The sequence below is a fragment of the Microtus oregoni genome, unplaced genomic scaffold (genome assembly GCF_018167655.1).
Source record: "Microtus oregoni isolate MIOR12 unplaced genomic scaffold, Mior012 000021F_ref0000039, whole genome shotgun sequence".
In the NCBI taxonomy this organism is placed as follows: domain Eukaryota; kingdom Metazoa; phylum Chordata; class Mammalia; order Rodentia; family Cricetidae; genus Microtus; species Microtus oregoni.
In genome coordinates this window covers 28,125,323-28,148,146 of record NW_024543080.1, presented here as the reverse complement: position 1 = coordinate 28,148,146, position 22,824 = coordinate 28,125,323, and the positions used below count along the sequence as shown (strand labels likewise).

General features: G+C 47.9%; 1 protein-coding gene across 13 annotated transcripts in view; it reads right to left on the bottom strand.

The window, feature by feature from the left end:
* Positions 1 to 22,824, bottom strand: part of Apbb2 (amyloid beta precursor protein binding family B member 2) — a 323,327-nt gene that overhangs the window by 19,434 nt on the left and 281,069 nt on the right. For 7 of the 13 annotated variants that reach the window (XM_041671177.1, XM_041671176.1, XM_041671179.1 and 4 more), the window contains one exon: positions 4,470 to 4,475. The exons of the other annotated variants lie outside the window; for them this stretch is intronic. In XM_041671177.1, the coding sequence (XP_041527111.1) occupies positions 4,470 to 4,475 (6 nt within the window). The remainder of the gene's footprint in view (positions 1 to 4,469; positions 4,476 to 22,824) is intronic. 13 annotated transcript variants of the gene reach the window in all.

The window sequence follows — 22,824 nt, the reverse complement described above, 5'->3', positions numbered from 1 at the left end:
GAAGAGCCCCTGGTTGTCCGCTGATGCAGCAGGGGTGTGGCTACACGGATGCTGTCCCAGGATCTATCTGCACAGCGCTGCCCCCTGCTGTGTGTGTGTAGCCTTTACTCTGAGGCATTCAAGCCTTGCATTCTTACATGCACCCCGACAGATGTGGCATGTGCTTCAAAAAATTTGTTCTGATGAGGGACACTGAGTTTGAGGTTTTTTGTTTTTGTTTTTATTGTTGTTGTTGTTTTTGTTTTTTTGAGCCAGGTTTTCTGTCAAGCTTTGGGGCCTGTCCTGGAACTAGCTCCTGTTCCGCCTGCCTCTGCCTCCTGAGAGCTGGGATTAAAGGTGTGCTACACGGCCCAGTGGGTCCTTGAGGTCTGTGAGGCAGGGAGTCACTACTAGAGAAGGAGCTGAAGTCAGCCCACCAGACAAGGGTGGAGGATGCAGAAACCAAACAAGGCGTGGACTCTGGGGAAAGGCATTTAAAGGCTCACTACAGAAGCATAGAAAGAGAAGGTGGGGAAAGAGTGAGGGGGAAGAAGGCCCAAGGTGAGGCTAGAAGAAGTTCCCAGGCCTGAGGGACTGCGCAGTAGGAGACAGACTAGTTTGTCTGGGAGAAGGGGAAGCTGACCTTGGCCTTCTGGGCCCTGACCTAGAGAAGGGAATTTGGGATCCTGGTTAAAGCAAAATTGATCCCTTACTTACTTAAAAAAAAAAATTGCTTTTTTTTGGGGGGGGGGGGAATTTATCAATTACATATGAAAGCAGAGAAGAAATAAACTCCCATGTCTGACTACTCAATTTCCACAATGGTCAAAATGGAACCAACTTGCTCAGTATGAAGTTTCACTGCCCCTGACAGTACCATGATGCTCTAGGCCAGTATGCTTATATTAGGGACTCTGTCGGGTTCCCTAGTGGTTTTCCTGCATTCTGAGGGAATAAAAAAGATATTGTATACAGCACTCCAGGTTCAGAGGACCCCTAGAAGGTGGGCAAATGATCAGCCTAGTGTGAGGCTCATGAACTCAGGTGTCGCATCCCAGCTGGTCTGCAGCTGCTTGGATTCTATGTGGCCATCCAGTTCCTATGGCTCAGACATTGTGGGGGAGATAGAAGGCGGGTATACAGTAGGGACGTTTCAAGAGCCACCCACAGTCCAAACGTATTCCCTTCCTGAGCTAGGTTCCTCTGCTGCCCCCTGGTGGCTGGGTTTCTCACACCGTCTGGCAGCTTCCAGGGACAGCATCTCATCTACAAAACCACACCACTAGTCTAAAGGGCCACCAGATCCCAGGTACAACATGGCTTCTGTTTTACCACACATTCTTCTAGATATCTAACTGTCCAAGATGCTCTGTCTGATGTTAGGGACCCTTTGCTCCAGCTGATACCCTGTCCAAGGCTAGACCAGGGGCCACCTGTCAAAGCAGGTACGGGGTCGGTCATCTTGCCCAGAGTCCGTCCCTCCCCATTTGTTTCTTGCCATCACGGGACTTGTAGGGTTTTGTTCTATAAAGCAGGGGGTGGGAGGCTTGCAGCGGTAACCTCATGTCTCCTTCCTGAACTCTGACAGACGCTTGTGACAGGAATCAGGCCCCTCTAGCAGTCTGACTGTGAACCCATGGGCTTCCAGCTTTTTTCTTCTTGTCCTTTTGCTGTTCTCTCTGGTAATTATCCCCCCAGAGGACCAGCCTCAAGTTCTGCCAGAGAAAAAAAATGTCAGTGCTAAGACATCTTTGACAGCCTTGAATTTCTTAATGGCAAAGTGAAGAACCAAAGATTGCTTTCATTATTCTCTGCTCTATGCCATGCTGAGTACCCTACCGGGGCTGGCTCCGTCTTTATGAAATGAACAAATAAACAATTCTTTATTCAAATGACTCCTATTAAAAACAGCTTCTCGGCTCACTCTTTCAATCTCTCCGGCAACTCTCAGGGTACATGGAATCTACCTATGCATTTCTCATTCTGCCAAAGGCACGGAAGAGGTGTCTAAAGACCTCTTAGCCGCGACATACATTAACTGTCCCTGCGCCGGTAACCCTGACAAGTGGTACCCAGATAGAACACTTCATTCCTTATGGAACCAGCTTGTCTTGTTGTTGAAAGGCTTCTAGTGACTGAATGGAAAAATACATATGTACATAAATACATATATGTGCAGCTTGTTTCTCTTAATGAGAAACTGTAATCCCCCTCCCTGTACTTTATGCTGGTTGAAGTGGTTTTCCTTTCTGGGGGAGACCCAGAATGTGATGACTCTGCCAGCAACACTGCTGGCCACATAACAGCCACTGTGCGCTCTCCTCCCCTTTTCCCTGGGACTCATTTCCCATCCACTGTCTCACCAAATCTCCTCACCGGAATTTCTTACCAAGGCTCCACAAGCTAGATGATACCTTTCAGGTAATCCACATCTATTCAGGTCAAATGGATGTTTTTATGCAGAGAGTTGTGAAGGCTGGTCCATGACAGGCACTTGGCGAGTGGCAGTTACCATAATAAATGAGGGGAAAGCAAAGAGAAGCCCACTTTGGATGCAGTCTCCTTTCCACGAAGGATGTTTTTCCCGCATGGCCTGAAGGGAAAGGCTTCCTGCATAGTGTGCAGATATCTGTCCTCCCAGCCTGACTATGTATGGAGACTACCAGCCAGCAGAGTGGTTCCTAAGAGGCCAAGGCAGGACCCCAAGTCAGGATGAGACAGCTGCAAAGGGACCTGGGCCAAAACTCTTCTCGCGCTTTGGATGGAGGCTCTTTCTTCCCTTTCCTTCACACACAGAGTTGAGCACAGGATTCTGGAATTTGGAAAGCTGGCCCACACCAGAACACAGAGTACTGACCGGAATCCCAGGACACATCAAAATTCACCTACTAACACCTCCAGGATCAGGGAGAGAACGTATTCTATGTCCAAGACTGCTCTTATTCTGAGATCATACTTTGGAAGATTTGTCTTGAGGATGGGAGGGGCAGGGAAGAGAAAGAAGGGGACATGAGGAATCTCATTGCCCCAGATGGCTGCTCTAGAACACCTGTCTGCACGCCTGTCTTGGGTGGTGCTTTTCTGCTTCATTTTACCTAACATCAACTGTACCATGGGTGAATATCAAGGAATCTCACCAAGCCTGAGGTTCCATCTTGGTAAACTTTCCCTGCTGCTTCTTCTGGGAAGACGCTACACTTATACTGAACAGGGGCAGCCCGACAGTTCTCGACCTGGGGAGGACATGCTCTGCACAGCAGAACTTCCCAGGCACCCTTTTCAGATGTGGGCCGTGTGAACAGCACGTCTGAATTCTACCATCTGCCATGAGCAAGGAGGCTTGAACAGAAGGCGCACATTCTCCCACGCACGGTCTTGCCGTTAATATGCAGAACAGCTGTCACAGCTGTCTCCCAGTAAGGAGACCTGGGCACACAGGGAAGGGAAAAGCTGGCCAATGTCTGGAAACCTCCCCACCATGGATTCCAGCAGGATGTGGTGCATGGGGGTAAGAGATCTTACATCTCACGCTTAGGCCCAGGATGTGTCCGCCCAAAGAGAAATTCTCTTGGTCATATCCTCTGGTGGTCCCATTCCCTAAGTAGGACCTGATAGGTCAATGCTGTCTTGCTTGCCTAACTACTGAGCTCACAGGTAAGACAGAATAATGCTTGCAAGCCACAATGCCAGGAGTGTAGCCAGGTATGAGCCCAAAGCAAAGAGGAACTCAACCTCGGGTCCCTTCACTGTGGCTGGAACGTTAGGTAAAATGAAGCAGAAAAGCACCACTCAAGACAGGCATGCAGACAGATGTTCTAGAGCAGCCATCTGGGGCAATGAAATTTTGTTCCACCAAAATGGCTTTGTTTGTTTGGTGACAGCAACAGAGCATGCGGGAGCCTCAAGTTTCCATAGTGTCAATTGGGAGGCTGACATTTTAAAACCTCAGCTGATGAACAGACACCTTGAATTTCATGGTTCCATCCTCTCCACTGGTATATCCTTCTAGGAGGAAACGAGGGCTCCCTGCCTGTACTGTGGCTAATAACTGATCCTGAAACGGACTGAACTTCTGGCTACCCAGCCAGCAAACTTAAGAGAACACAACAAAGGACCACACTGTCACTCCTCAGGAAGCAGCTAGAGTGTGACACAGGACCCAAACATATCTGTCATACTTACTCCCCAGCACGCTGCGTCATTTGCTCGGCCACCAGTGAGAGAGAGCCCCTGGGGTAGCTACTGTTCTTAGCTTGTCACTTAGCCCATCACCTTCCCCAGACAGGACCAGACACAGAAGACGGTTAGGGGCCCGGATGCAGCTCCAGGCTCAGGTGCAAATGGCGGTGAGAAAAGGTTAAACAAAACAACGGTCTGCCTTTGGGGGCGGCCAAGGCTGTGAGGATGGGGGTTGCCATGGAAGAAGCAGTGAGTTTTGCCAGACACATGAGATGCCAGGGAAGGGGGAGAAGTGAAAAATCGCTGGTTACCTCTCTCTGAGTCCAGGAAGGCATGAGGGGAGAGCAGAAACAGCAAGTTAGCATTCATATTGCACCCAGGCTACAGCAGCAGCGCTTGGCGCCGGCATCCCACCGGATTTCCCAACTCTGCAGCCATTAATAGCGTCTCTGTGCTTATTATAGCCGAACCCTCTCACCCAGAAGAGTGTATTTCGAGCCACGCTTCGGTGGAGCCAAGAGTTGCCAGCTGAATCTACAGAGGCAACAGAGCAGCCGGGGGAGGTAACCAAGCTTAAAATATCACAGTCAAATACAGGAGACTGCTCGCAGGAAACACTGGCAGGGAACTTATCTTCATTCTCCAGCCCCTGGCTTCTTACAATTTAAAAAGAAAAAAAAAAAACAACAAACCGTACAGAAACAACGGGGCAGATGTAACCTTACCTGCTTCACAGCACCCTCTGACACCCAGGGGTTTTAACGAATGGGGAGGGACACGGAGCAGAAGGTGGAGGACAGAGGTGGGGAAGGAAAGAGATGGGAGAGGAACACGTCAAGGGTTCAGGTACAGAGCAGTATCAAGAAGAGCTGAGGGTACAGAAAAGTGACAGAAGGGTGCGGGTACAGAGAAGTGCCTCTTGGAGGGTGTGGAAAGGAGTTGGGGGCAGATGGGGGTGGGGTGGGCTGGGGATAGCAAGTTTTGAGTTCCATGCTCAGAGCTACCCTGGGTTGCCAGGTGACCCTAGAGATATCACCAAGTCCTCTGCCCCTTTCTGTTCGAACCGTCAGAGCTAGTATGAAAGGGCCCAAAGGCAGTCCTCTAAGTGACACACAGGTGTTCTACAGAGCACCAGACAGCGAAGCTGAAGCCAATGAGGAGAAGAGATGCAGGAGCCACAGGGACCTGCTCTCTCGTGCACACCAGCCCTGCAGCCATTGTCACCAGGCTAGCCGGGCTCTGCGGGGTGATTGATAGTTATTAGGCAATCAAGCACGCCAGACAGTGAACTAGAAAGGCAGAGGGAGCCACTACACCTCAGAATAATACTGGTGTCATATACCATATGGAGACTGGGATCCACGCCTACAAACCCAGGACAAACCCAAGTGGAAGTTACACGGGCTCAAATGAAAAGCCATGAGAAAGGTTTGAGTGCATTAAAAAAATCAGCACCATAAACGGGCTGAAATAACACAGCACCCAAACTCTACCTTTGGAGGAAAGGTGACGGAGGATTTTATTCAACATATTTGTTTGACTATTATACAACAGGCAGGAATTAATTTTGCGATACAACATACATAGCTACCTCCATATTCAGGGAAAATCACTGTGATTAACACGTGCCAAGAGCCGGCTCAGGTGACACCTCTAACACTTATGACCACAGTGACACACCCACAGCTACCCTTCACCGAGCTCTGGTGTTGTGCAGCCCATGTGGTTCGTGCGGGCCCTACCTGCAACCTGACGAAGCCATTATTACAGTGTTCTTGGACAGATGGAAAAACAAGTTCAGAGAGGCTGAGGAACTTGGCTAGGTCATACAGCAAACCCACAGTGAACATAGGTTTGGATTCCAGGTCTCTCCTGGTCTGTCTCTCAGATGATAAACCCACCAGGCTGAATAAGTTTGCTTAAAACAGAGCCAAAGGGATCTGGGTTCTTAGATGATCAGACAGCTCACGTTTCCTGGAAAGGCTGTTCAGGCTAATGAGGTGGACATAGTCAGGGTCTTCCAGGATGGTACTTACCTTCTTTTTGTCAATCTCCCATGCACTGGGCACACTGTGTGAGATAGCATGTTCCTGACCTAGGTCACCCATCAGTAAAGAGGGGCAGAGACCCTGGCTCAGGGCATTCAGGAGCAATGCAATCAGGTGAGATGGCATTTAACCAGGAGGCACTGGTCTGCACCTCGGGAACTGTTAGCACAGTCACGGAAGGGGTTCCTCTTTCAGCTAGGCTGGGCTGGGCAGCATTTGACCCCGAGGGCTTGTCTGGAGGGTCAAGCAGAGGCATGCAGCTATTTGTACACTCTTGCCTGAAGGATGGTCCTTCTCTACTGGAGAAGGTCATCGTCAATGGAGCATGAAGCTTTGGAAGGGGACGTGAGGGACGGTGAGGCAGTAGGAGGACATTTGTCTGCCAGCCAGATCAGCTGAATCAACACTGGGGACCAGTGAGATGACAGATGTCATAGTCATATTACCCTCATATCTTCAGGTGGCATCTGAGGTGGACTATCTCTCCTGGAAAGGCATTTACCTAGGAAGGGGGTGTTTCTTAGACTTACTAGATGTTCCTTGGGATAACATTGTTGCTTCTGGTTAAGGTTTTTCTGCACTCTCCTGGCCCTGCTAGCAAAGCCAATTTTTTTTATTTATTTTTTATTTTATTTATTTATTTATTTATTATGTATACAACATTCTGTCTGTGTGTATGCCTGCAGGCCAGAAGAGGGCTCCAGACTTCATTACAGATGGTTGTGAGCCACCATGTGGTTGCTGGGAATTGAACTCAGGACCTTTGGAAGAGCAGGCAATGCTCTTAACCTCTGAGCCATCTCTTCAGCACCCCCAATCTTTTTTTTTTTTTTAATTTAAAAATCTTTTCTTTTTATTTTAATATGCATTGCTCCTCTGTCTGCATGTATGTCTTTACCAGAGTGCTGGATCCCCTAGAACTGGAGTTACAGACAGTTGTGAGCTACCACGTAGACGCTGGGAATTGAACCTGGGTCCTTTGGAAGAGCACCTAGGGCTCTTAACCACTGAGCCATCTCTCCAGGCCCTCGCTTCTAGAGATTCTGAGTCCAATTCCCAGCAACCACATGATGGCTTACAACCATCTATAATAGGATATGATGCCCTCTTCTGACTTGCAGCTATACATGCGGAGAACTCATACATGAAAAACTATTATGTGTGTGTATACCCTACACACGTATATAATACATACATACATACATACATATGTATGCATGTATCTAGTCAGTATTTAGAGGCAACCTTCTGTAAGTCAATGAGCCCCTGGAGTCTCAGATCCCCCACATCAGATGAAAAAGGCTCCCAGAATGCCCTTGCAGTCAGTTTCCTTCCTTAATAACAAGAAGACATATGTCCTTCAAGAACAAACAAGTGATGTTTCTTTGATTCAATCTTGATTTACAACAAAAGCTTTCACTTACTTCCTCTTCACAAATGTCGATGTTTAGTGTACGGCTACAACTCGGCCCAATGGTAGTAACTCTAAAGACTGAGGCTACGATGTTTCTGCTGTGCACAGCCTTGGCTGTTTAAAATCAGACTCACTGCAAGGGACTCATTGGGACAAACAACGCTGACATGCAGCCACTGTGTTTCCCCCAGAGGAAGGACTGGGAAACCTCTGAATAGAGTTAGTTCTTTGCTTGCTTTATGTGTTGAAGTAAAAACCAGCCATGAAGAGAGGTTTGAGGGGAGCCCTGAAATGTCATTCAAAACCCTCAAAGAATCACAGTCAACAGCAGCTACCACTCAGCACAGCACATCGTAAGTTTGCTGGATGAGAAACAACAACAAAAACCCATTAGCTGGGCTTTTACATGAGATGAGGTATTCTGAGAGTGGAGGAGGCTAAATTCAGTCAGGGCAAGTCTACTGTCTTCTTAGGGTACATGGTGCCAGTGGGAAGAGTCACGTCTCAGGATGAGTTCCACTGAACGCTCACTAGGGCTGCCTGACCAGCACGCTCTTGCTGTGGCTCCTTGGAAAAACAAACGCAGGGAAAACTGGCAGTGTTCTCCTTAGCATAAACCTGAAACAACAAAGCTACCTGGTATGTGCAACTGGTATTCCCAAACATTCCTGGAAAAACGACAGAGACGGCACAGCAGAACGACACGGTATAATATGGTTCTTTGAAATAGGGCATCATCCTTGTGCCCTGGCCAAGTCACTTCCTGCTCGCAAAAAAACACAGCTATCCCCTTCTCACATCCCGAGTTCTCAAGGCAAGGCCTCTGCTATGCCTGCTGTCCACTGCTGTGGAAACCTGTGCACACGTCTTTTGATGCTTTCCTTCCATCGCTGTGGGTCTCTGGGACCCCTGGGCGTGGGGTCACCTTCCTCACACAGCAGTGGACTACAGTGAAGTCTTCCTTCTGCTCTTGCACCTCACAGTCCGTTTCCCGTCTAGCTACACATCTCCACTTCCCGAGTAAGCGACTTTTATTAGCTGTCAGCCCCGGCTGGGGCCCTTGGCTCCTTTGTTCTTCAACTTCGTCTGTAACATGGGCAAACCGGTGGGATGCGCATCTCAACAGCTGGGAGAGCTATGGCTGAGTCGATCCACAGAGTGCTCCTGAGCCGTGATGGGTGGCGGCGTGACTCTGTGTGACTCTGACGTGATTGAATGGGGCTGAAAGGCAGGTCTGTGACCCAAAGCCACGGCCCACACGGAGGGCCTGCACTCATAATTTCATGTTCAATTCTGGAGGGGAGGGAGCTGGAATGGCCCAGCACACCCCTGAGGAACCTCCACCTCACTGGCGAAAGACTTCAGAAGTGAAATGAATAACAAGTTTATGCAAATTCCCCATCTGGTTTCTGGCGAGATTCACAGACTTCAGCCCAGGGACAGGCTTTCTTTCCTCCGACAGAGAATGACAGTAAACACCTGCCTTAAACCAGGGACACTGTTCTTTCCACAGTAGGGTCCCTGTACCTGCTCCTGCTGCCAGCGCCAGCCCACATGGCAGCCATTAGCTGGGGCAGGAGAGAGCTGGTGTGACCAGGACTAACAGTGGGGTAGGGATATTAAAATTCGAGGCACATTCTTCTAAACCAAGTTTTCTCATTACACTGGAGAGAAGGCACGACGGCTAACTGGCAGCTCACTGATGAGGTGGGGGGAAATATATTTAAAAGCAACCAAGAAATCAGGGCTGTTTTTTACCCCTTCCAAAGTCTACCTTGTGGAGAAGAGTTGATGAGTTCCCGCTTCCCTTTGTGCAAATGAAAAACCCGCCTCTCTGACCAAGAGGAAATTTAGCATTTAGTTTTCAAAAGAGGGATAACTCACGCCAAGCCGCAGTTTCAAGGGCAAAGTTTGAGCTCATTAAAGTATACAATTATATATATCATATTTGAATGGTGAAGGCACGGCTTTCTCTCTCAAACACATGGTAAAACAGAGTCATGGGCCCCCGAGAAGGCTCCTCTCTAACAGGGTGGAGGAATGCCTGAATGCTGAAGGCTGCTGATACAGAGTGGAGAAGATGGCCACTCTCCAAACTGTGTAAGAGGTGCCTGGAATGTGTTAGGACCAGACAAGACTCCCAGTTAAAAAGGAAAAGAAGCGATGTGCTGGGGATGTGGTTCAGTGGCGCTGTGCTTAGACAGCATGCATAGAAAACAAAACCAAAAACCAGACAGCAAAGCCATTCTGTCCTGTGGATGAATTCCCTTCAACTGCGTACCTGGCCATCGGTCTGTTCTGGGTAAACCACACTTTCAACCACTCTCTGGATTTGCAAGGTAACTTGGGGCTATCACTCCATAGCCTGACCCCATCTCTTTGGGTGGATGGGAGGAACATTAGGGCAAACAATGCAACCAGTGGCTTGTGTCAACTCCCACTTAGATGCAAGCATTCCTGATAATCTTTAAATTCAATGGCGTCTAAAGACATATAGACAACACTAGAGAGAAGAGTCAAAAGGTCCAGGGTCCAGGGTCAGGGAACTTAACTTGCTTGGACTCCACAGCTAGCAGTGGTGACCTCTGACAGAGTGAACTCTGGGCTGCACTTGACTGAGCTCTTCCCCTGTTAGTGTCCTGGGGGAACCTGGCCCCTTAGCACGGCTCCATTAGTTGACTTTGCTTAAGATGTCTTCCTATATGTGTGCTTAGTTCTTGTGTCCACTCTCTCTCTCCCTTCCTCGTCTCCCTCCCCTTTTTCTTTCTCTTGTTTCTCTGTGTTTCTGTCTCTCTCTGTCCCAACCAGACTATGGCTCTTCACTGCTGGTGCCAACAGCAGTAATTACCCACTGGGTTTGGTTTACGATCCCCTTCTTCTTCTCCCTCCCGTTACTCCCCAGCCTACAATCACCCTTGGATTCTCTGCCTTCCCAGCCCTGAATATTGAACCCTGGGCTCCCAAACACACCAGTCTCTCCAAGCTTGGGAACTTCTGTGGGCTGCCATGTTCTGTGCAGGTTCTTCCTGCTCACCACCGCCTCTAACAGGCGCCACTGCTCCCAGTCACTGCTAACTAGAGCCTTTGAACAGCCCTGATCATTCACACATAAGACCCTCTCTTCCCCAGGACCAAAAAGTAAGTTCCGTGGGTGGTGGTGGGTTTACCCTGATTCCCTACCATTGACTGGCACAGAGCCATCAATCGGCAAGCTCTTTGGAATGAATGAAGAGCTGGAACAGAGGGTTTCCCTCTGCTCTGAAGATGCTGCTGAGAACCCAAGAGAGCTCTGCCTGCCCAGCTGCCTGGATCTCTCTCTCTCTCTCATTGTTATTCATTACAGACGGTCTTTTCAAAATGACTTTAGCTTTCATGTCATTTGAAGTCACGTTAATAAGACATTTGCTCCACTGCAAATGGGCGCGAGGCGAGATCTTGGGCGTTCATTAATCTCTGTGACTATCTGAAAGCCAAGCACATCTGTGCTCCGATTATCTCCAGCAACAGTGGCAGTGACGTTCCTAGGGTCCCTAACCAGATCCCTTCTTTGGGACATTTGTCTAAATGACAAACAGTTCCTCTGTTCCTACAAATCAACACATACATTTCTCCCATATGGAGATTTCTATCAAGATTTATTGGCTCCTCAGATAATTTTCTTTATGTTTGTACTCTGAGAAATAAACTTCAGTTTGTTACTGGGGAAAAGACCGGAGATGATACATAAGCTGAAGGGGAGGGTGGGTATAAACTGTGGGAGCTCCTGAGAGCATTGTCTGGAGAGGGGCATGGTATCCTGGCCAGGGACACCTCTGACAGTGGGACAGGTAATGTCCTTCCCACACAGGGAGTTTACTCACTAGCTTTAAACTCTGTGTGTGCATGCACGCATTTGTTCACTGTTTACGCTATGTGTCTGCACACACACACACACACACACACACACACACTTTTTTGGTGGCTGTATTTAAGGTTTGGCTTAGAGCCTCATGTGCGCTAGAACGGGACCTTTCTCTAAAGCTACCTCTTCAGTCCTGCTTTTATTTTGAGCCAGGTGCTTGCTAACTTGCTCAAGTTAGCCTTGAACTTTGGATTCTCCTTTCTCAGCATCCCAAATAGCTGGGATTATAGGCCGATATCACCAGACCTGTTTTCAAAAACATCAGTGATCAATCAATCATATTACCACACTTGTCCTCAAAACATCAGTGATCAATCAATCAATCAATCAATAGAGCTTAAGAAAATAAAAACTACAATGCTGCTGATGCATGACTCCAGTTTTCCTTTTTCAGTCGGCCTTTCTGTTATTGTCTGGATATGTTGATATTTGATAATTCAAACAGACACATGTTAGGGAAGAGTGTGCGACTGTGTGCGATTAAACAGCCTGACCTGCAGAATCCTCTAGGGACTCTTTGTCAACATGCCACAGAGCTGGATAAAGGTGACTGTACCTTCTGACTTCCAAAGGGCAGTGGAGGAAAAACAAAAGTTCATTTCAGCTGTCACTGTTTTACTCATGTGGTCTCAGATCAGGACTTAGCAAAGCATGACCTGCTACAAATGTATTTCACAACTGAAGCATCTACGGAACAGGGTGACACCGATCCACTTAAGTGTAGGCTTAGGCTGTACATGCTGTAGACAGTCACCGAAACAGAGGCTGCAATGCTGGTAAAGGCAGAAGGCACTGGTTGCTTGGCCTTGGCAGGGAAAGCCGGTGAGCCTTGTTCTAGATACTCTGATACAGTGTTGCGGAACACGAGGTAAGCAAATGCATGCGGACTCATCTGTAGAGAGCCCAGTGTGAGACAGAAACATATAGCTGTCTGCTAAAGAAGTGATTCAAAGTTTAAAGATGGTGTCTCTTCCCTAGCGTCACCAAAGGGGAGGGAAAAGCCAAGCCCACCAAGTGTGGGGCCCGGTGGCAGGGTGAGGTAGCAGAATCCTTGTTATTGTATATAGGTGACCAACTTTAGAACTGGCTGGAAACTAGCCCATGGATGTATTAGTCCACTTTGTGCTGCTATAGCAAAAATACCAGAGTCTGGGTACTTTACGCAGAAAAGAGTTTTATTTAATTTAGGGGAGCTCTGGTGACAGTCTCTGGCTACACCGAATGTGATGATGGCATCAGAGCACAAGCATAGAGTCACTTGGCAAAGTAGCAAGCCAGAGAAATCCGGGAGATGCTAGGCTTCCTTCTATAATTCAGCTCTCTGGGACTTCCCTGCTTTAATAACTTATAACATGCTGCCCTGTGACCTAATTCCTTTGCACTAAGACCTAGGTTCTTGAAGGCCTGTCACCTTAACATTCGATGATCAAGGACTAAGCTTCCAGAACATGGACCTTGGGAGATAAACTCAAAACGTAACTACCATTAACAACCAAGATGCAGGAACAGAAGATTCTCCAATTTGTAAATCCTCCAGACTCCAGAACTCCAGGTGTTACTTCTATTCCAGTGACAGATGCAAAGGACTGAGTTCAATCCCCGTGTCTGTCTGTCTGTCTCTCTCTCTTTCATACACACACACACACACACACACACACCCAAGAAAAAACACTTATGGAAATTATGCATGCCCACTCAGAAAGACAGTATCCATGTGGATCTTAGATTAAGCCATAAAAAAAAAGGTCACTAGCAGTTTGGGACACTTAAGAGTCCTCAAGGGGGGAAGGGATGAAGGCAAGATCACACCAGACCCTTGGAAACAGCATGTGCAGGTAGTAGCCGGGCAAATGGATGTGTGCCCTGACATGACAGAATCAGGCCAAGCCAGCCCCAACTGACAACCGTGCTCTTGGCAGCTGCTTTCGTTCTATCTTAATTATTTCAACTGTCATAATTTATTCATCCCCGCCGACAAGCTTACAAGCTGTAGGGTGACCAGCCCAGGCTTCCAGATCAGAAAGGCGGGCAGCCTTACTCGCTTCTGCTCCTTCTCAGCTGCTGGAATCCTGACTGCAGACAGGGTATTTGTATCCATATAGTTTTGCAGATCTAAAATCATTTCCAAAACCCACGTTTCCTGTCACAGTCGCCCTTCACTTTTGGACTCAGAATCCTGCAGTGAGAAGGAGGTGATAGAAGAATTCCCTGAGTACAAACTGCCCTCATTTAAAGTGACTCAACAAGACCACTTTTACAGCTTTCTGATGCTGGGGAAGTGACACGCATCCAGAGTCGGAACTGTACTTTGAATTTTGATCTTTTCTCAGGCTAGCAATATTTGGTACAATGCTCTCTTGTGAGGCTGAGCTCGCAGTCAGCCACGTGATCAAGAGAAAAAAAAACCCAGCAGCTGTACAGTGAGTTGGCTTGCTAGGCAATAACACTAGGCAGTGGCTTTAAAGGCATTTTCTGTCTACATCATTTTCGGTTGACGATGGGTTTACAGGGAAGTAACCCCCATTTAGGTTGAAGAGTGTCTGTATGTTGTTTCCCTGCTTTTCATGTTAGGGAATTTCCTGCAAAGTTGCCAGGAGAGGCCTGCCCTTTCATTTGACATACCCATAGAAAAGCTTTAATTATCAGCTGTTAGAAACATAGAAAACGGAGAATCATCAATGGTTTCTTATAAAACTGGAAACGAAGGTGAATAATTTCATACACAGGTTTAAATCTCTCTCTCTCTTCCTTATTTTGAATCATTATTCTAAACCAGAGCAAGGAAAAAAATGCTTGAGGTCTGATAACAAGTAGAAAATGACAGTCAAGAGCACCGGAGGGTGAAAGTGGAAAACGGCCAGATGTGTTAAGAGTCTACTGGATGCGCGGCAGGAGACAGCAAAATGAAGTCAGGGTCTCGACACAAGATAAATTTAAAGTGAGTCACTCCACTGCTTAATAACTCTGTCCTTGAACAATCATCACTTCCACTTACAAGGATTCGCAACAGGAAAAACCAGCGAATGCAGATCTCCGCCCTCCTGCATCTTCCACACTCAACCCGTCAGCTTCTCCACAGCATCTCGCCACCCTGCTTGTTTCTCTTCATGCCCGCCACCGTGTACTGACCTCACCCGTACCAGAGCTGGCTAACTGGACAGGAATGGCTCCCACTATCCATTCTTGATAGCCCTCTCTGGGATCTTCTTGTATGAAGTAGCTCAGATACTGGCATCCTCCTGGTTACTACTCTTTAAGAGGTCTCGTGACCACTGAAACAGAAGTCAGATCTGCAACCAAAGTTCAAGGGCCCTGTAGGGTCTTATTCGCATCTTTTCTGTCTGCACACTGACTGTTCTCCTTATTCCTCCTTCTGGCCACTCCAGCCTTCAAGTCCAACTCAAGCCTCACCTTCTTGGATGGGCTGCTTCCTGGTAGCTCCTCCCCACGGAGCTACTTACAGTCTGCTATGCCACGCTATTGACTGTCTTCAAGGAAGCGTACATCCATAGGATCCTGCTTCTAGAATTGTTTTTCTGTGCTTCTTCAAGCATAGACTGTCTCATTCTCTGCGTACTTCCTGAAGTGTCGGACTCACAAGCTCTTTACAGCTGCCAAACAGATTAATCTACGGCATAACTATCAGGATAATTACAATTAAACTCTAAAACCTACAGATATAACTATCAAGATGATTACAATTAAACTCTAAGACCTACGGCTATATCCACCAAGATTACACTGTAAAGCAGACATAGAAGAACTTCTATTTACATTTGTTCATTACTATGCCCAACAGTTCAATATTTTATGAGACACAATTTTCACGATAGGGCCTAAAATCCAATGGTGTAAGAACTCAAAACACACCCCCATAAAAGTCACAGTTTGTGTTTAACATAGGCACTTAACAAAGAAGAAGTTATGTTTCTATTTAGTCTATGACAGCTGAGACTGGCAATGTAGACTGATAGTTTTTGTAACAGATTAGAATTGCCACAGCTGAATGAACAAGGCCACTGCTCAACCCCTTAGAACTCAGCGCTAGCTCTGACTACTGCAGCCCAGACTACTCTGAGAGACAGCTATGACTGGTACAGGAAGTTCAAGACTGAGACCCACGGATTTGACTAACTCCCCGCGACTTCTTTCAGCAGAGATGGCCTGGGCTTCATCTGTCCTCCTCCACAGCCCCTGGCTCAGCGAGCCATGGCACAGCAGCCAGCAGCAACATTCCCTGTGCTCAGCGTTATCCTCCCAGCTCTCCAGGTATGTTCCAGCTCAGAAGACCAGAAATAAGTCCCAAGCTAGCACAGCTGGAGCTCCAAGAAGAAGGCACCTGTGGTGCTTGCCATCCCATCCCTGGGACTAGGGCTTAGCACTGTCAACTAAATAAGCCGCTTCCCACTGTTTAAAAGCTACGAGGTCAAAACAGGTGTTGATTGTTTAAAAAGGTGAGCTTCCCACTCCTGAGCCAAGAACCATGGCACCTTCTTTCTAGAGAGGAGCTGATGCTCGACGGAAAGTCTTTCCCCTCGTCACTTTAATTCCCATCTCATTTTGGAGGACACAGTCGTGGGCAATTTCACAAAATTATAGGTAAAAATGCATAAATACAAAGCTAGGGCTGGTTTTCTTGATACTATGTTTGGCTTCTAACTTCTTGGGAAAGATCTCTAGACGTTTACCTAAAGGCAACCAAGGAAGACAGAAGTAGCAAAGATCTGGATATTCGGTAGAAAACTTACAAAATAGCTTTGTGTCAGAGCAAGGCTAGAGGGTGGGGAGAGTGCTCAGTGGTTTGAGAAAACTAGGAGAAAACAGGCAGAATCCCCCCTACCCTCCCACCCCCCAGGCGCCAAGCCCGAGGCAGGAGAAAAAGGGGGAAAGACTAATGGGATTGTCTCCTCCTGCCTTCCTGCACCCAAAGCAGTAATGAAGATTCACAGCTACATTCATTAGGGGATCGATAGACGTGCCTGCTTACATACAAGATTGGGACAGGGAAATGGATAATTGCTAGAAATGGCGCAGATTCTAGCCTCAAGAATCTCATCAAGTGTTGTAAGCAACATTTAAACCGTTGTGGCTTTCTTTTTCAAAAACACTACTTTTTCAGTGCCAAGAACATGCATGTGATGAGTTGGCTGTGTTTCCACGTTTGGGGAATTAGAGGCATTTTCTATCCGTGGAAATCACACCAATATTCTGTCACACAAATAAAATTACTTGGAAATAAGGTCTTTCTACACAAAGGATACGGCCTTTAATTTAAATACTGCGTTTTTAAAAAGCCTATAGTATTTTTCACTCCTAATTTAGAAAAGATGTACATGAATATTTCCCGGGGCACATGGGACCACAGGACACTGGCCATCGCAGAAATGCCCCGTACAGACCACATACAGCCCATCACTTTCTGCTGCGAAAGTACACTGAGATGAAAGGAATGTCTCCAACTCATTTCACACAACCCCCAGTCTTCCCTCCAGAGTGGCAGGCCGCCCTCCTCCAGGCATTATGCTAATCGCGGTGGGCATGGAGGCTGCGGCCTTTGTCCCGCCGCTCGCTTGGCCCCATCTCGCTGCCGCTGCCTCCAGCTCGGTACCCCATGCACCTGCAGACAAAGGCTCGCCACCCCTCCCCAACTTCCTCACCTTGGGTTCTCGGTCTACCAGTGACTGGGCAGGGTGGGAACAGTGTCTGATGTCCGAGGCTCTAGGACGAGGACCTGGTGCCCTAGCCAAGCCAGCTGGCTGCACTTGCTTAAGTCAGCGGCGGCAGCAAAGCAGCGGCAGAGGCGCGCAGTCTTTGCATCTCAAGTTCAAGCTAGCTGCTTCCGCGCCGCCCCGCCCCGCCCGCGAGGCCACTGCCGCTCATTGGCTGCTGAGCCCGGGCTCTCCTGCGGCACCCCGCCAGGTGCTCCTGCCAGATGCTTAAGCAGGTACTCCAGCTGCAAGGGGCCTTCAGGCAAAGAGGGGTGCTAACTTGCCATCCCAGACTACATGTCCCCTTTATGTGACTAACGTACCCCCTTTGTGCACTCTCAGGACTTGTAAAGAAAGTTCTGACTCCTTTGTGTGTGTGTGTGTGTGTGTGTGTGTGCGCGTCTGGTACAAAGCAGAAAGTGAATGAAATGAATAGATTTCAAAAGGGAGACCAAGGCAAACCGAGTTGGACTGTATCTACAGACGACCTGCTAATTTGCACAAAGCTCTTACGGGTCCCTGATTAAGGCACCTCTTATGAAGGGCTGACTTGAAGCCAAGCTCACACTGGCACTTTTAACATTGTCGTTTCTAGCTGACAGCCCTCTCCCCCACCCGCTTCTACACGGAAGCAGAAGTGTCCAGTTGGCTAAGTGACAGCATTTTAAATGGGACTGGCGGTCAAAAGAGAAGTCTGAAAGGAGAAGGCAAGATCATTTGCTGATTACGTTGTGTGCACGGAATATTCCCTTTGTCTAATAGCTTCTGGGCAAGGAGAAGTTATTTGACTGATTAATTAACAAAACGAAGCAGAGGATGACATTGGCTGTGTTTTGTTCAAACTCCCACACACTCCTTGTGCAGAGAAAAGTACAGAAAGCAGGAAACAGACGCTCAGAGTAAAGAAGTGTGTTAAATAGGAAGCTTGTTTTGGTAACACACAACAGGTGTACAGGAGTCTCTTCTTCATGTTCATGTTTTAAAACAGGTCCAAACATTCGCTTATTTGTTCAATATTTATGATGGACATCTGCTAAGCACCACCTTCTGTGCTGACACCTTCTCTTTCTGGCTAGCAGGTGTCTCGTCAGGGAGAGCGCTATTTAATTCACAGTGATCTGAGTCTATGATCTGTGTTACCTCTGCTATTTAAAAGATTTAACTTACAACCAGCTACTCACAGCAACTACAAGGTTTGGATGAAGCCCAGCCTGGAAGTGGAGCTGCGGGTGGATTTGAGGGTTGGAGTTTAGAAGCCAGGACTGACGTCACTAAGGCTGGAGATGAGGGATTTCACAGGACTGCACCTGTGGCTCTCCTCGCTTACACGGGATTCTAGAGCGGTCGTCAGCCTCTCTGCCTGTAGTAGGACTGGGGCAACAAACCAGTCCAATGGGACAGCAAGGGGTCTCCTGGTAGGGAAGTCATCCTTGGCAACCACTCTCCCAAATGTCCCCCCCTTCTCTAACTGAGCTGCCACCCTGGTCCCCACTGATAGGGTGGTTGTAGTCGTGTTTCAGGTCTCCCGCCTACTTTCTTGCCCATAACAGACCATTTGCATACAATCATAGATAGGTCCCTTAAAACTGTGCCAGAGCTTCTCACGGCGGCAGCACAGGTTTGTAGTTGTCCCCGAGGGAGAAGGAGGCAAGAGGATCAGGAGGCCAAGGCCAGGCTCAGCTGGTTACACAGTGAGCTCAAGGGCAGCCTGGGCTATGTAAGGTCCTAGCCTGAAAAAAAAAAGTTAATAATTATAAGAATCCATGCTGTTTGTTTAAAACCCTCTCGTGGTCTTCCCCTGTGATGGACTTGAAGTCCACAAACACTTCCGGGACCTCTGAGGTCACATGGGGGTCAGACCCCAGCTCTTCTTCCCAGCCATTGCTGCAAACAGGTCCTTGCTCTTCTTTCTGCCTGTGGTTTTCTTCCGGGTCCTGGAATGTGTCTAGCTATTCCCACCTAAGGGTCTTTATACTGTTCCTTCTGAAAAGCCCTTCCCTACACGGCTTCCCTGGCCAATCCTCCTTCTGTTCTCAGATCTCAGCCCACACACTGACTGCTCCAGAAAACGGTCCAGCACCTTCATTGCCTACCACGGGCTTTCCCCAACAGCCCTTACTGTGGTTTGGCAACACACATTTGGATTATGACCCACTTATTACTTGTTCACCTCACTGTGCAGTGAGCTCTGTGAGCAAACAGCAGTCTATTGTTCTTGTGCGGTGAGGAATGTAAGCCTGGCCGCAGAGAGGCTTGGCATCTTTGTTCTCCAAGATGTTGGCATCCCATGCCTCACTGGGATGGCTTGCTGGGGGCTTTGGATTCTGTGGCAGTAGCTCCGCCTTTGCAGGTACCAGAGCTGAGTTCGACCCCAGGACCAGTCAACCCACACAATGGAGCCCTCATTGAAATTCTGGCCACCAAGGCCGGGACAGAGATCTTATGGCTGACAATGTTCTGTGCTATTATCACACAGCACATCATGTAAGTCATACCGTCTCCAGGGACAGGGCAAGTGCACAGTTCACACTGAGACCTGCCCTATGTGCTTCTTCCCATGGAGGACTCGACCTCCTTTATAATAAGCCAGCATTCCGTGGGTGCTGAGAGTCTTTCTGGCAGTCAGAGGTGGAAGCAGGTGGAAGTGGGAGCCAGGGTCTGGGGACTGTTTAGACAGTGAGCACATTTCTTGACATAGAGTAACGCATCGAATGGTTAGGTTCAGTGACTTTAGTCCTTTTTCAGTTTCTCAATGAGCATGTTATCAGCACATGATGCTTTAACCAATTAAAGGGCAAACACCCCTTCCCAAACACCCACTACGAGTTAAGTGTCTGGACCAGCCTCTCAGGAGGTTCCTTCTCTTTCCCAAGGACTTGATATCTTTGCTTGTGTTGTCTGGTCCACACTCCCGCTTTTGACAGTGGCCAGCAGTACTGGAATATTTGCTCTTGTGTGTGACGTATGTTAGATCAACTCCAAGTCCCTAGCATTAGTCACAGCACCCACCCTAGAGAGCCCTACAAAAGATGTTTCCAGAATGAGGGCAATTCTTTTCTCCAAGTACCATAGCATTAAAAAAAATACCAATTTTATTTCTTTCAGTCCCGCATTTAAATTGGATAATAACTGTTATAATGTGCAACAGACATAATCCAAGTTCAAAGAAACACAGGTTCAGTCATATGTAAAATTTTGATACTTAGCCCAACATGTTCCCTGATAAATAAGGAAGCCGTTACTGTAATAACCGAGTGTTATAAAGGCGTACTCTATTATTCTGTTTTTTCCTTTCTAAAAATAAAAATGTTGCTCAAAATTATTATCCTCTTTAAAAACCTGACACGAAAAGAAACCTGACATGATTTATAAACACAGGGAAGCAGATCACCAAACTCTCAAGTCGCTGTGCTTCCTAATTAGAATGAAATATTGCAGTTTATTTGCATAATATATTAAGGGGGGAAAAAAACCTGCGGCTACTTATCTCTCCCTCCCCCGTACAAAGTTGACTGAAAATACAGCCAGCATACCAATAACCCAGCATACATCCCCAAGAAGCATAGCAGGGGAAAAAAAAAAATCAATTTTATTTCTTTCAGACCTGCATTTAAACTGGATAATAACTGCTATAATGTGCAACAGACATAATCCAATTTCAATTTGTTTGATTAGATGAGTATAAACATTAAACAAGAAAGCCAGGGGATTGTCATAACAACATTTACACTCTTAGCTCATTACAGAACAAAGCGTTCTCACTTGCTCCTGGAAAGCCATCTACTAGGAAATAGAGAATACGAATCCGAGCTATCCGTAAGGACCATCCACAAAGATGTTTGTTTTGCCTCAGCCAGAGATCAAGGCAGTTTTTTTTTTTTTTTTTGGTTTTTCGAGACAGGGTTTCTCTGTAGCTTTGGAGCCTGTCCTGGAACTCCCTTGGTAGACCAGGTTGGCCTCGAACTCACAGAGATCCGCCTGTCTCTGTTTTGAACCAGCACCCACTTCAACTTCTTCCTGAGGAGGAAAGCCCTGGATGTCCCCTCAAACACTTGTGACTGTACTTAAGTATTCCCTTCTGAGCACACAGCATAGTCAAAGCCCCACCCAGGCCCGGGGATCTCACATTTGAATGTGCAGGGCTGTTGGAAGGTGTGGGGGTGGAGTGAGCAGGCGAGGGGCAGAGCTCTTGCTGTAGTATACCTGCAGCCTCCCTTCTGGGCCCCACAAAAGCACTGGCGGCAAGTGTCTTGGGGACAGCACCTGGAGGAGTAGGGCATCTCCTCTGGTTGACTGGAGTCAAAGGACAACACCGCACTGTAGGGCTTCAGGCATCTCTCTCCACTCAAGAGCTCAGAAGAAGGTAACCATGTTTCCCTTGGTTTTGGATCTCTGGTGCCTGGGCAGGACCCTGTAGGATCAATATCTTTCATACGTCCTTGTGTGAAGGCATTGATCATCTGGGGAACTGGCTAAAATGCAGAGGAATGGGACTGGTACAAAGACCTCTGGTGATGCCATGTCCTTATTCAAAAAATCACACTACTCCGAACAGCAAGACTCCCACTGGGAACCAGGTAGACAGTGATCACAACTGAAGCAAAAGGCAGAAAAGAATTCAGTTCAGATCTGCAAAGAACCCGGGCAAGCACTCAGGACCAGGAATATTCCCAATTTACAGGCTCCTGTCCCTGAGACATTCATTTCTGGAGGAGTCTGCGGTGCGTGTTTGCAGAAGAAAACCCACGCTGCCACACCAATTCACGAGGCAGAAACGTGGCTTGCATTTGGATTAGGACGTGACCTTTATCAAGGAGACCTCCAGGTTTTAGCACAGTACCTCTAACTCAGCTCTCTCAGAGAAAGTTTGGCCCCTCAAGAGAGTCTCCTGCCCAGGGGGTCTAGGGTGTGCCTCTACTAACCTATAAAACTCGGAAAAGCTTTATAAGACTGCATGTTTACAGCAAAAATCTCCGTACGGAAGAGTTCCAAGACCTAGGCAGGCAGCACGGCTCATTTTCTTTATACAATATTCAGCACACAGAACCTCCTACTAGACCAAAGACCTAGGGCAATTCCCTGGCATTCACTAGGCTATAAAGCGATTTGACTACTCTTCGATCCAAGAGTTCTCATGCTCCCTAAAGCCAGGGGAATGGAAGGTGGTGGTGGTGATGGGGGTATAAAAACCACCCTACTCTATGATTCAGAATCCTAACAAAAATCACGAGGTGCTCAAGGTGCTCAACCCTGTTCAGTCCCTCCCCTACCTGCTCAGTCCCTCCCCTACCTGCTCAGTTCCTCCCCTACCTGCTCAGTCCCTCCCCTACCTGCTCAGTTCCTCCCCTACCTGCTCAGTCCCTCCCCTACCTGCTCAGTCCCTCCCCTACCTGCTCAGCCCCTCCCCTACCTGCTCAGCCCCTTCTCTACCTGCTCAGCCCCTCCCCTACCTGCTCAGCCCCTTCTCTACCTGCTCAGCCCCTTCCCTACCTGCTCAGTACCTTCTTACCTGCTCAGTCCTTGGCCTCTCTCCCCAGAAATCAGCAGAAAGGCAGGGGACAAAGCCAGCTGCCTCCATGCTCACTTACAACGAAC